Raw genomic sequence first — 13,328 nt, forward strand, 5'->3', positions numbered from 1 at the left:
AGTTGCTTTACAATGTTGTTTTAGCTTCAGGTGTTCAGCAATATGATGCAGTTATCCACACACACCTATCCATTCTTTTTCAGATTCTTTTCCCATACAGGTTAGTACAGCATACAGATTATTTTTATTCAATCCTGGCAGCACTGTTTTTAAGTTTTACTGAAGTGTAGTTGATTCACAAGTGTGGGAATAATTTCTGTTGTACAACAAAGTGATTCAGAAGTTACATACGTATACCCATTTTTTTCTCAGATTCTTTTCCCATATAGGTTATTACAGAATGCTGAGTGGATTTACTTCTACGAATTTACTTCTAAAAAGGAAATGTGGTACCTTGAGTCCTCTGCCGTACATTTTTCAAAGCGATGGCTCCCATGGTCTTAAGATAAATAATGCTGTTGAGTGTGACCTTGCCTGCCACACCTGGCACTGCGGGCACACCCCTGCTTACCTTCCCCACTGCCCAGGACCAACTGTCAGCCTCCATCCTGAAGGCCCAGGGTTCATACCTGCCTTCAGGTGTTTGTATGTTATTCCTTCTACCTGATTCCCCCCAACCCCATCATCTTCCATAAATTCTTACCTGGGCAACTTTGATCCAGCGGGCAGGTTGTAGCTTAAAATACCAAGCCCTCCACGAGGCCGGCGTTGAAGAAAGCATCATGTGTCTCTCGTAAAAAGCTCTAAACGGGACCAGTCATGGAAGATTCCAAGTGCCCACCCCCCACCCCCATCTACAGCCCCTCTGGGAGATGGGGGCTCTGTAAAGCAACAGACTGAGCCTGCTCTGCTGGAAGGCTTCGCCCTGGGGTCTGGCAGACAGTAGTAATAAGACCTCAGCAGGGACCGTCGAACGAAGCAAGCCATCCAGTTAAAACTCCAAACCTATTGGGGGGAGGGGGAGGGAGGGGGAGGGACAGGGAGCTGGGGGTGAGCAGATGCAAACTATTCTGTTTAGAACGGATGGGCAATGAGGTCCTGCTGTACAGCACAGGGAACTACATCCAAACTCTTATGATAGAGCCATGATGAAAGATAATATGAGAAAAAGAAGGGCTATACATGTGTGACTGGGTCACTTTGCTGTACAGCAAAAATTGGCACAACACTGGAGATCATTTGCACTTTTAACAAAAAAATAAAACAACTCAACCTCAAAGTGACAAGGGTGATGTCAAGTTTTTTGGCTTTCTTTTTATTTTTAAAATTTTTTTATTGTTATCTCCCCAATTTTTTTCTACTGTACAGCATGGTGACCCAGTTACACATAACATGTATACATTCTTTTTTCTCCCCTTACCGTGCTCCGTCATAAGTGACTAGACATAGCTTTCTTTTCGTTGGTTTTTTTATGGCCGCACCCACAGTATTTGGAAGTTTCTGGGCCAGGGATTGAATCCCAGCTACAGCTGCAGCAACCAGGGAGCCTTAACCCACTGAGTGAGGCTGGGGATTGAACCCCTGTTTCCACTGCAACCCAAGCTGCTATAGTTGGAGTCCTAGCCCAAGGCACCAGAGTGGGAACTGCCCGCTCAGTGGGTTAAGGATAAGGTCAAGTTTTATCATGACTTACTCCAAGTTTTACCATTAATCACAGAAATACACGTGGTAATTCAATCACACCAGGAAATTTTTCTTGAAAACAATCCATTTGTGTTTTGTTGAAACCCAGAAAGGATAAAATCCAGGCGACTACCTTTTTCCCCTTGCCCCCCCAACCCATCTATGCAGCTATTTGAAGGGGCAGGAAAAACATATGCAACTATTTAAAAGGTACTAAAAATTTGATATTCTTACCCTAGAAATCCAACACACTTGCAAAATAGGAACAAAAATTGGTTGAGGAAACAGAACTACCAAGCTTCTTTAAAATAAATATACCAGTTAAGCAAGTCTTTAAGCCACCCCTTGTTCTAAAATGAACTTAAACCATGTTACAAAAATACACACCTGAATAAAATAAAAGTTAAAGTAAGGAAAGAAATCTTGATAGGAAAACACACAAGGTGAGGAGGTAAATTTAGAAAGGAAGTTTGGACACAAATTATATGTTTCATGGTTCTGTATTATTTGCAAAACATGGGTCCAAAATGTGGCCCAATGCTAACTGGAGATCTATTCCACTCACTGGGTCACGTGAAAATTGGTATCCTCATCTTGCTTCCAGTTACATGTGGTATTTCCATTCTTTTTTTTACCATGCTTGAGGCACGTGGTGGAAGTTCCTGGGCCAGGGATCGAACCCCACACCACAGCAATGTCAAAACCAGATCCTCAACCCACCATGCCACCAGGGAACTACTAGAAATTCTTCTTTAAGTAAAATATCTTGTTGGAGTCCCGGCTGTGGCGCCACAGGATCAGCGGCATCTTGGCAGCACTGGGACGCAGGTTCAATCCCCAGCCTGTAACAGTGGGTTAGGGAACCAGCATTGCCACAGATGCAGCTTAGGTCTAGACTGTGCCTCAGATCTGATCCCTGGCCCAGGAGCTCCATATGCTGTGGGGTGACTAAAAATAAACAAACGAAATAAAATATCTGTTGCTACCAGCCTACAGCATCAGTGCAACTCCTTTCCAATGACAAGTTCATAACCCACAGGATTCCCAACCAGAGAGGAGGTCAATATCCCCAGGTGACATGCCACAGCTGCCACAGACCCTCATCCAAACCTGCCTCTTCCTAACAAGCATATTTTACATCAGACCAGCAAGTTGTCTGAATTTAAAACGGTGTGGCGAGGAGTTCCTGTCATGGCCCAGTGCAAACGAAACTGACTAGCATCCATGAGGATGCAAATTCGATTCCTGGCCTCACTCAATAGGTTAAGGATCTGGCATTGCCCTGAGCTGTGGTGTAGGTCCACAGACCAGGTTTGGATCCTGTGTGGCTGTGGCTGTGGCTGTGGCTGGCAGCTGTAGCTCCAATTTGACATTTGACCCTTAGTCTGGGAACCTGCATATGCCACGGGTGCGCCCCTAAAAAAAAGACCAAAAGAAAAAATTAAATAAAACTTCCTGCTGTATAGCACAGGGAACTATATCCAGTCACTTGTGATGGAACATGATGGAGGATAATGTGAGAAAAAGAATGTGTGTATATACATATGACTGGGTCCCTTCGCTGTACAGTAGAAATTGACAGAACACTGTAAATCAACTATAACGGGAAAAGTAAAAATCATAAAATTAAAAAAATAAAAATAAATTAAATGACAAAAAAGAAACTGTGTGGTGATTTAACCACCGTTTTCCTTTTCACCTAAAAGAAGATGAAACAGCGCTAGAACAAAATCAAGTTTGCGTTCACCCAGTTCTAAACCATATACCAACAGCGTCAACTGCAGGCAAAAGAGCAAAGCATCAAGGCACATTTTGATTCACTCTCAAACAAATCTTTTCAAATAAATTATTTTTGCTTTACCAAGATTTATGTACAGAAGCCGAAGCCCTCTCTCCACCCCGCCTTCAGGAGAAGCACTTGGAAGACAGTGAGGGAGATCATTCCAGCTGTTTAAACTGTGATCTCAGGAGACCTGCCTCCTGGAAGCATCCTAGGTTTTCCCACTTGAAAACTCACAGGATGGGTCAGTCAAAGGACACCTAGAGGTCTGCATGCAAGAAAAGCTGGGAGTGGGGGCAACTGTTAAGAAACTGAGAACGTACACAATAAAACTCATTTTTAAAAATAACATGTTATAGCCATTCCTAAAATCAAACTGATTTCAAAAATACATTTTACAGCAATTACTGAAAAACATTTGGAATAGTACACATGTTATTATGCTATTTAAAATACTGTTGAATCAATATGATCCAGCAATCCCACTCCTGGGCATCAACCCAGACAAAACTGTAATTCGAAAAGATACACACGCCCCAATGTTCACTGTAGCACTATTTACAATAGCCAAGATGTGGTAACAACCTAAATGTCCGTCTACAAAGGAATGGATAAAGAAGATTTGGTGTGTGTGTGTGTGTATATATATATATATATATATATATATATATATATATATATATATAATGGAATATTACTCAGCCATAAAAAAGAACAAAATAATGCCATTTGCAGCAATTACGCCATCTCTGGATGGACCTAGAGATACCACACTAAGTGAAATAAGTCAGAAAGACAAATACCCTACAATGTCATTTACACGTAGAGTCTAAAATACTGCACAATGAACATATCTACAAAACAGAAGGACATTTAGAGCCACAAAGAAGAGACCTGCGGTTGCCAAGAGGGTGAGGAGGGAGGGATGGACTGGCACTTTGGGATTAGCAAATGCAAACTACTACATTCAAAATGGATAAACAACAAGGTCCTACTGTACAGCACAGGGACCCACATTCAATATCCTGTGATAAACCATAATGGGAAGAATATGAAAAAGAATACGTATATGTACTTTGCTGTACAGCTGAAATTAACACAACAACGTAATTCAACAATACTCCAAGCACCATCAATTTCATGGCTTCACTGGTTTGTTTTTTATGTTTGTTTTGTTTGCATTTTAGGGCCACATCCATGGCATATGGAGGTTCTCAGACTAGAGGTCTAATCGGAGCTACAGCTGCCAGCCTACACCACAGCCACAGCAACCCAGGATCCAAGCTGCGTCTGTGACCTGCACCAGAGCTCAGGGCAACACTGGATCCTTAACCCACAGAGCAAGGCCAGGAATGGAACCCAAAACTTCCTGGTTCCTAGTCATATTCGTTTCCACTGCACCATATGGGAACTCCCGCTTCACTGTTTTTATAAAACCAGATATTGATAACAGTATGCCTCCTAACCACTTAATGACAGACACATACTGTAACTAACAACCTGTGCTGAAAACTCATCAGTGACAGCAACTAAGAATTTTTTTCACACTAGTTTTATTCTTTTATATATATATATTTTTTTCTTTTTAGGGCTGCACCCAAGGCACATGGAAATTCCCAGGCTAAACGTGGAATCGGAGCTGCAGCTGCCGACCTACACCACAGCCATGGCAACGTGGGATCCAAGCTGCGTCTATGACCTGCACCAGAGCTCAGGGCAACACTGGATCCTTAACCCACCGAGCAAGGCCAGGAATGGAACCTGCCGAGTCTGTGACCTACACCACAGCTCACAGCAGTGCCGGATCCTTAACCCACTGAATGAGGACTGGGATTGAACCCGCATCCTCATGGATACTAGATACTAGCTGGGTTCGCTACTGCAGAGACACAGGAATTTCTAGTTTTATATCTTTTTAATAAAACATAACGACCATCTCTGTTAGTTCTTTTTGGTTCTTCACAGGCTATGCTAATTAATTTTGTCCTTAATACTTTTATTTGTCTAACTTACATAACCATCAAAGAACTGAGATCTTCGCCATTTAATCGGAAACTCACCAACAATCCTGTCAAGGGGTATTATAATTTCCATTTTATAGGTGAGGAAACTGAGAGAGTGGCCACATTATAAATAAATACAAACACACATACAGCCGTTGTTTGGGATGCATGTTCACTTACTGACTAAGGAGTGATGGTGCCACTGGAAGTGTGTTTCATCCCTTCTCTCAAGATGCCGAGTCAGTCTAAACATCCCTAACCATCCAACTTCTAAACACTCAATAGAGGACTATTTTCACGATCGTCTCAGTAAGTCACACACTCCATCACCTATCTTCCCAAGACTCTTTCTAACATCCCAAGGGAGCAACTAACATCCCAAGGGAGCAACTAAACAAAGGTATCTTAGCAATTATAGAAAAGCTAAATAAATGAACCAATAAAAGCCCTCTAGTCTTTAGATGTATTGCTAGGAAAACGCCACACATCAACACTTTACTTTCTTGAGCACTGCCCCTGAGCAGGGCACGCAAATTCCAGCAAATCCGACAAGCAGAAAAGGCAGTAAGGAGTCTCCTGTCCTGTGAAGCCACTGTCCCTCAGGAATGGCTCGCGTGCAAAGCTATCAGTCTACTTCTGGTCAAGAACACTGTAGCCCATTTAGCTGAATGAGGTACAGGCCCAGGTCCTGCCGAGGCATCCTAGGTCTGCCTCTGACAGACTCCAGTGAGATTCTAAATTTCCTTCAGCCTGAGTCAAATGAGAGAAAATGCAATTCATATTTCCAGAAGCAAGCGCGGCATATTTTCCAGTAAGTGTCTTATTCTCGTTTTACTATTTTAAGAGCTCTGATCGCTCCCAGCGTCGCTCTGTGGCAAGATCTGATGTCTGGGGGGCTGAGCCTTTCCATGGCTTGATGCTTGGCTAAAATGGTCTCCCAACACTGGGTTTTGTTCGTATTTTAGCGCCGGTGTATTTATACACAAAATACCATTTCAGGGGCGCTGTGCCAGGGCAAGAAAGAGCCTGCTAGAATTTCAGTTGACTGTGTTAAAGGAAATTATTTCAAATCAATGCGGCTACTGCACCGCTGCCATCCTTAACCTCAGAAAAGAGACGCCTTCTAATTTTTTGCTGCGAACATTTATTTATATAAAGTCAGATTCCAGCTCGTGAACGTGGACCCCGAGGAGTCTAAAGCTTCCCGCTACTATTTCACATTCTTTTTCTAAACAAGGGCAAGCGCAGGCTTACTCCGTTAGCAGACGCGGCCAGAGCCCCACCACCAAGTGAAGTCATCTACGGGTTTGGGTAAAATCTCTGTAACAACGTCCACACCCGTCAGCGAAACGGAACAAGGGGCTGTTTTGTTTTCGGGAGTCTAACAATGTGATTTCTGGTTTACTAGGTGGCGCTCAAAGTATTTTTCCATGTGCTTCTCTGCAAAGAGAAGCTTGAGCTCAGCATGGTTTACCTTCACCAGTGAATGCAGGTCTTTCGCACCAAACATGTCCCAGAGGAAGGTCAGGTCTTCCTGGCTGTCCACATGTGGCTGCAGCTGGGCAGGCAGAGCCGCCAGGAGCTCAAACAGACCTATACAATGGAAACCAAACACAAAGCGTGATCTTAAGAGTGATCTCAGTAACGTCGCTGCAGGTGGGGGGGGGGGTGAGGGACAGCTGGGCCCTGTCATTTGTACTGGATCCAAAGATGTATATGCCAACAGGCTCTTTTTTTTTTTTTTTTAACCTTTTCACAGTGGTCAGCATCTTAGGGGCCTCCCCGTTTATGTAACCCGAGACAGAGTGTGTGTACAAGCTGATACACAAAATGAAGAAAAAGAAGAAAACCCATACATTCCTTTCCTTAATCGTTATTACATTTCCCTCCATGTGAGCCAAAGAGTGAAGTGAGTCATCATTCGGAAAAACTTCTTTAGAAGAGCAGAAAATTGATAGCATGGTCCATTCGAAAGGTTTTGCGGTTTCAAACGGTGCCTCCCGAACACAGCGTTTCAGAAGCATTTGCATGATCGAACAACCAAAAGCAAGCTCGACAAAGCAAGCCAGGATAAACCGAATGTGGTGTCCCATTATTTGCAGCCACCCTAGTTTTTTTTTATTTATTTATATATTTTTGTGCTCTTTAGGGCCACACCCTGGGCATGTGGAGGCTCCCAGGCTAGGGGTCGAATCGGAGCTGCAGCTGCCAGGCTACACCCCAGCCACAGCAATGCGGGATCCAAGTCGCATCTGTGACCTACACCCCAGTTCGCGGCAACGCTGGATCCTTAACCCACTGAGCGAGGCCAAGGATCAAACCTGCAACCTCACGGATACCAGCGGGGCTCTTAGCCCACTGAGCCATGCTGGGAACACGGGTTTCATTCTCCAGTGGGATTACATGAGGTAGAGAGGACACACGTCCTTTTATTCCTGCCTGCTGTCTGCAAAGGCACCAGGACCTCCTGGGATTCACAACACGTGGGATGTCGTTCCTGCTGATCCGAAGAAGTGCTGCTGTTCAGCACAGGGACAGCTTTACAAGCTATTTCACCAGCGAAGTCTCGTAACCTATGGGCTTCTGATCAGAGCATCTATGGTCCTTTACAGGATTGGGACATTCTGCTCCTCGGCAACCATCCACACCGAACGCGTGAGGGCACGGCTCTGAAAGTCAGATATGTAACTTGAGGGATTCCATTAAACTGAAACATTCCTGGGACTGAATCTGGCCCAAAAGATCTAATACTCTACGAAAAGAAAAAGAAAAACCTTTTTCTCCTAAGTTCTGACGTCCTCTTGGTGGTTTATACACATCCCCTTAAAAACCTGGCATCCTGCCTACACTAGCTCTTATTTACAATTCCGTAAACATGTTTCTAAGGTCTCTTAACCTCAGTCCATGTATAGGATTCAGGGCTCACTTTACACAAATATATACATAGATGCACAGGTACAAACACACACACACCAAGTCACAACTGCCAAAATCAGTGCTTAAGGTCAGAGGTTCAAAATATGAAATTGTAAAAAGAAGGTAGAATTTCACTCTTTTCGTATCGAGTCCAGGAGCAGTAAATGACTACCTATGTCTCGGTAACGTGAGCACTGAACGATACGAATTCAACTGTGACAGGAGTTAAGGGAACAGTTGTTGGGAGATTGACTGAGTTAATACACTTGGACAGTCCTGGCACGTGGTACCGACTGTTTCATCTGTAACTAGAGCTTGAGCCATTGTATCACTGATTACAACTGTTATTCATCATTATTATGACTCAAAAGGCCAAAGTTTGGATCAAACAGACCTAGATTCAAACCCCGGGTCTACACTTGCAGCATTTCACGTAACCTATCAGAGCCTTCTTCCCCTCGTGTGTTAAAAAGAAGTGGCAACCTACACAGAGAACTAAACACACACACACACACATACACACACACACACACAAGCACATGTAAAACCAGTGAAATCTGGAAAAGAGCAACAGATGGCATGAATGACGACCTCCCAGTTGTGACAGGCTACTACAGTCAGGCGGGATGTCACCAGGGGGAAACTGGACAGAGGTACCCAGGACTTCTCTGTGTTACGTCTCTCTCCCCCCCTCTTCTACAGTCGTGCCGGAGACATATAGGAAGCTAGGGGTCGAATGACAGCTTCAGCTGCTGGCCTACAACACAGCCACAGCCAACGCCAGATCCGAGCCACATCTGCCACCTGGGCCCTACACCGCAGCTTATGGCAATGCCGGATCCTTAACCCACTGAGCGAGGATTGAACCCGCATCCTCACAGAGACTGTATCGGGTCTTGAACCCACTGAGGCATGACAGGAACTCTTGCATTACTTCTTATAATGTGTGACTCTATAATGATATCAAAATAAAGCTGAAACAAAAGAAAAAATTGTGGTAAATACAATTGCTGTAAGAATTCAATGCGACAATGCACACAGCCGCACTTAGCCTGGTGGCAGGCACAGGGCAGGCATGTGATAAAATAACCAATGACTTTCTTTCCTTAATGTCTCCTTACAATGGCGTTCTCTTTTGGTTCAGTGGGTTAAGGACCCGGTATTGTCACTGCAGCAGCCGGGGTGTCACTGCTATGGCATAGGTTCGATCCCTGGCCTGGGAACTTCCACATGCTGCAGGTGCAGCGGAAAAATATACAAATGTCTCCTTATAGCAGAAGCTCCATCTCCACACCATGGTGTCAAGTGAAAACAGCTTAGTGATACTTGCCAGCTGGACACAACGCACCCCAGTCTTTTATATATGGAAAGTGTTCGCTTGACCCAAGTATGGCTTAGCTGTTTGTGGGAATAAGCCATATTAGGTTTAATTTTTAAATAATAACAATTTGAGTTCCTATTGTGGCTCAGCAGTAACGAATCTGACTAGCATCCCTGAGGATGCAGGTTCGATCCCTGGCCTCGCTCAGTAGGTTAAGGATCTGGCGTTGCCATGAGCTGTGGTATAGGTCGCAGACATGGCTTGGATCTGGCATTGTTGTGGCTGTGGTATAGGCTGGTGGCTGCAGCTCTGATTCAATCCCTTGCCTAGAAACTTTCATATGCTGTCAGTGTGGCTCTAAAAAGCAAAAAACAAAACAAAAGAAAAAACCCAAAAGGTTTTGGTCCTTGAGATTGAGAGCAAGGGATGAGATCTGAGACAGCAAGGTGTATCTTTAAACATGTGAGCTATGGATTTTGGTGAGCCCCTTTCTGGATGTATGTATTTCCATTATACAATAAATTTGTGCTGCGCATGCTCAACCTCAAAAAAAAAAAAAATTGACCTAAATCCACTTGGCCCCTGAGCAAGAACTGAGGCCATAAAAATTACCCTATATGCCTCTGTAGTCATTCAAGCTCATTCCAATAAACATTCCCAGTCCCTATGAACCAAGCGCTGTCCATGGCTCTAAAGGTCCAGGACAGGTGGGATACCATCACCACGCACAGCAACCTACAGCACAGGGGACAGGCACAGACAGTCTGTTAGCAAAGGCGAGGACAGATGCAGGACAGAGGAGACTGTCGGCAAAGGCAAGAGAAGTGGGCACTTCCACCAGGAGAGGAGGGGACATCAGGAAAGCCTTCAGCAAAGACTGACGCCTGAGTCACGTCTGTAAAGGCTACGTATGGTCCCTAAGAATCATCATTTACGCACCTCCATAGTCAGAGCCCTGGGGATAGAACCAGGTATAGAATATACCGCCACCTCTTCCCCAGAGAGCTTATGGTCTCAGATGACACCGAATGCATCTCCTTTATGGCCAAATACTAAGCTGTCCTAAAGACAGTGCTCTCCTACTCATCCAAGGTCCACGACATTTTTTCTTCCAAGCAAAATAAATAGATGTTAACGCAGCTGACGAAATATTCGATTTTCAGGGATGTTGGTGAGATACGCAGGACTGACTCTCATATTGAAATTGTAATTTAGGTAGAAATACCTACTCTGAATTACCTAGGATGTAAAACACATTAAGTGAGCTACTTCAGTGTTTGCCACATTTACACATTTCATGCAACTGTTTTATTCACATTCTCCCTTAACCCTAGTGTTCAAACATGATCTTCACTTCTAGGTAAAGCGAGATAAAACTTTGCTGAGTATGTGAGAGGCGTTCCCTGAGAATTGAGGTAAAGCTGATTGGTTTTGCATTTGTTCTGCAGCTCTACGTTTTTGATCAATAAAACCACCAATTTACTCTTTAAAATTCTATCAATTGCAAATGTGAGGATTTTAACCCTTCTCCAAGGAATAATTAAATCTGGTTTAAACTTCCTTGTCTCCTTTAAAAAAAAAAAAAAAAAACAGTTCAGTCAAGGGAGCTCTCAACAATCCCAATTTATGAATTTCAGTTATATGAGAATAATTATGTCTTCTTCGAGTTCCCGTTGTGGCTCAGTGGAAATAAACCCGACTAGTGTCCCTGAAGACCTGGATTTGATCCCTGGCCTTATTCAGTGGGTTAAGGATCCAGCACTGACATCATAGGTCACAGACTCGGCTCAGATCCCACGTTGCTGTGGCGGTGCCGGTGCCGTAGGCTGGTAGCTGTAGCTCCAATTCGACCCCGAGCCTGGGAACTTCCATATGCTGCAGGTGCAGCCCTAAAAAGCAAAAAATTAAAGTAAAAGTTATGTCTTCTCCATTCAACAGATTTTCGTGCAAGTGAGTAACAGAAAGTTTTCTGTTAAGACATTTTGTGAGGACTTAAATATAAGCTAGCACTCTCTAAGAGGGGATAGTATTGTGGAAGAAAATAAATTCACCTTTCATTTGGGCACATATGACACACTACAGTGTCAAGGGTGCACATGGAGGGTTTCAATAAATTTATTTCATAGAAATGTTCCAGCAGGGAAAAAAAAAAAAAAAAGAATACTTTTTTTGGTCTTTTTTTCCTTTTCTTGGGCTGCTCCTGCAGAATATGGAGGTTCCCAGGCTAGGGGTCCAATTGGAGCTATAGCCACCGGCCTACTACACAGCTCACGGCAACGCCGGATCCTTAACCCACTGAACAAGGTCAGGGATCAAACCTGCAACCTCATGGTTCCTAGTCAGATTCGTTAACCACTGAGCCACGATGGAACTCCAGAGAATACTTTTATTTATTTATTTATTTTGTCTTTTTGCCATTTCTTAGGCCGCTCCCGCAGCACATGGAGGTTCCCAGGCTAGGGATCGAATCGGAGCTGTAGCTGCCAGCCTACACCAGAGCCACAGCAACACTGGACCCGAGCCACGTCTGCGACCTACACCACAGCTCATGGCAATGCCGGGTCCTTAACCCACTAAGCCAGGGCAGGGATCGAACCCACAACCTCATGGTTCCTAGTCGGATTCGCTAACCACTGCACCACGACGGGAACTCCAGGAGGGAAAAACTTTTAAATTTGTGTATTTTATATACTGAGAGAAAGGAAAGCAATGAGAACACAACTAAAATATGTCAAAGGTTACTGGATTAATATATACAAAACTTATTAAAGCAATTTTAAAGAGCACAATCAATGAAGGTCAGAGAAGGCTAGGTGGGGCTGGCAGGATATGAGCTGGCTCTGAAGGAAGCAAACAGGGCCTGGAAGAGTGATTCTAAATTTACGGGGCAGGAGTTTCCTGGTGGCCAAGTGGGCTAAGGATCAGCACTGGCATGGGTCACAACTGTAGCTCGGATCTGGTCCCTGGCCCAGGAATTCCATGTGCCGTGAAGGAAGGAAAAAAAAGATAATTACAAAGTGTCGTCATTTGCACTAAAATTTCATCCCTTTATGAGATTAATCAATTCACTGCCATATATAATAGTGATATTAATTGTGGGTTAAGGATCCTATCATCCTAGTCAGACCCTCAGAGATTTTCACCCTGCCTAAAAAACCAGCTATTAAAAATGACGTCTATCTCCTTCTCCTCTCCCCTCCTTAATCCATCTTTCCTACCACCAACTCACAAGGCTTCCTAAAATGAGACTTAGTTACATAATTAGCAGTAATCCTTCCAAGTAGCATGAATCATACCTAATAGGGTAAGATGCTTTACAGGTGACCTCATTGAATGCTCCCATAAGCAGGCCCAATTACTGCTTTCCAGGAGGAAGCACATCAGCCCAGTAAGTGGCATTGTCTGGACAAACTCATCTCTGGCCTATGCCTCCTGTAATCATCCCACCATTTAGGTCTTCTCAAAAATCGGAGTTCCCTCGTGGCTCAGTGGTTAACGAATCCAACTAGGAACCATGAGGTTGCGGGTTTGATCCCTGGCCTCGCTCATGGGTTAAGGATCTGGCATTGTTATGAGCTGTGGTGTAGATTGCAGACGTGGCTCGGATCCTGCGTTGCTGTGGCTGTGTCGTAGGCCGGCGGCTACAGCTCCGATTAGACCCCAGCCTGGGAACCTCCATATGCTGTAGGAGCGGCTCTAGAAAAGACAAAAAAAAAACAAAAAAACAAAACAAACAAAAACAACC

General features: G+C 44.1%; 1 protein-coding gene across 14 annotated transcripts in view; it reads right to left on the bottom strand.

Annotated features, from left to right (window-relative positions):
* Positions 1-13,328, bottom strand: part of MPP7 (MAGUK p55 scaffold protein 7) — a 345,564-nt gene that overhangs the window by 163,547 nt on the left and 168,689 nt on the right. For 13 of the 14 annotated variants that reach the window (XR_014817810.1, XR_014817813.1, XR_014817812.1 and 10 more), the window contains one exon: positions 6,821-6,939. The exons of the other annotated variant lie outside the window; for it this stretch is intronic. Coding sequence is in view for 8 of the 13 variants with exons in the window: in XM_021064734.2 (XP_020920393.1) it covers positions 6,821-6,939 (119 nt within the window). In the remaining 5 variants the exon portion in view is untranslated. The remainder of the gene's footprint in view (positions 1-6,820; positions 6,940-13,328) is intronic. 14 annotated transcript variants of the gene reach the window in all.

This window comes from Sus scrofa, chromosome 10, assembly GCF_054392235.1.
Source record: "Sus scrofa isolate SSC_HxYL_T2T_F1_AM1 chromosome 10, Sscrofa_HxYL_maternal_Yorkshire_Landrace_v2.0, whole genome shotgun sequence".
NCBI lineage: Eukaryota > Metazoa > Chordata > Mammalia > Artiodactyla > Suidae > Sus > Sus scrofa.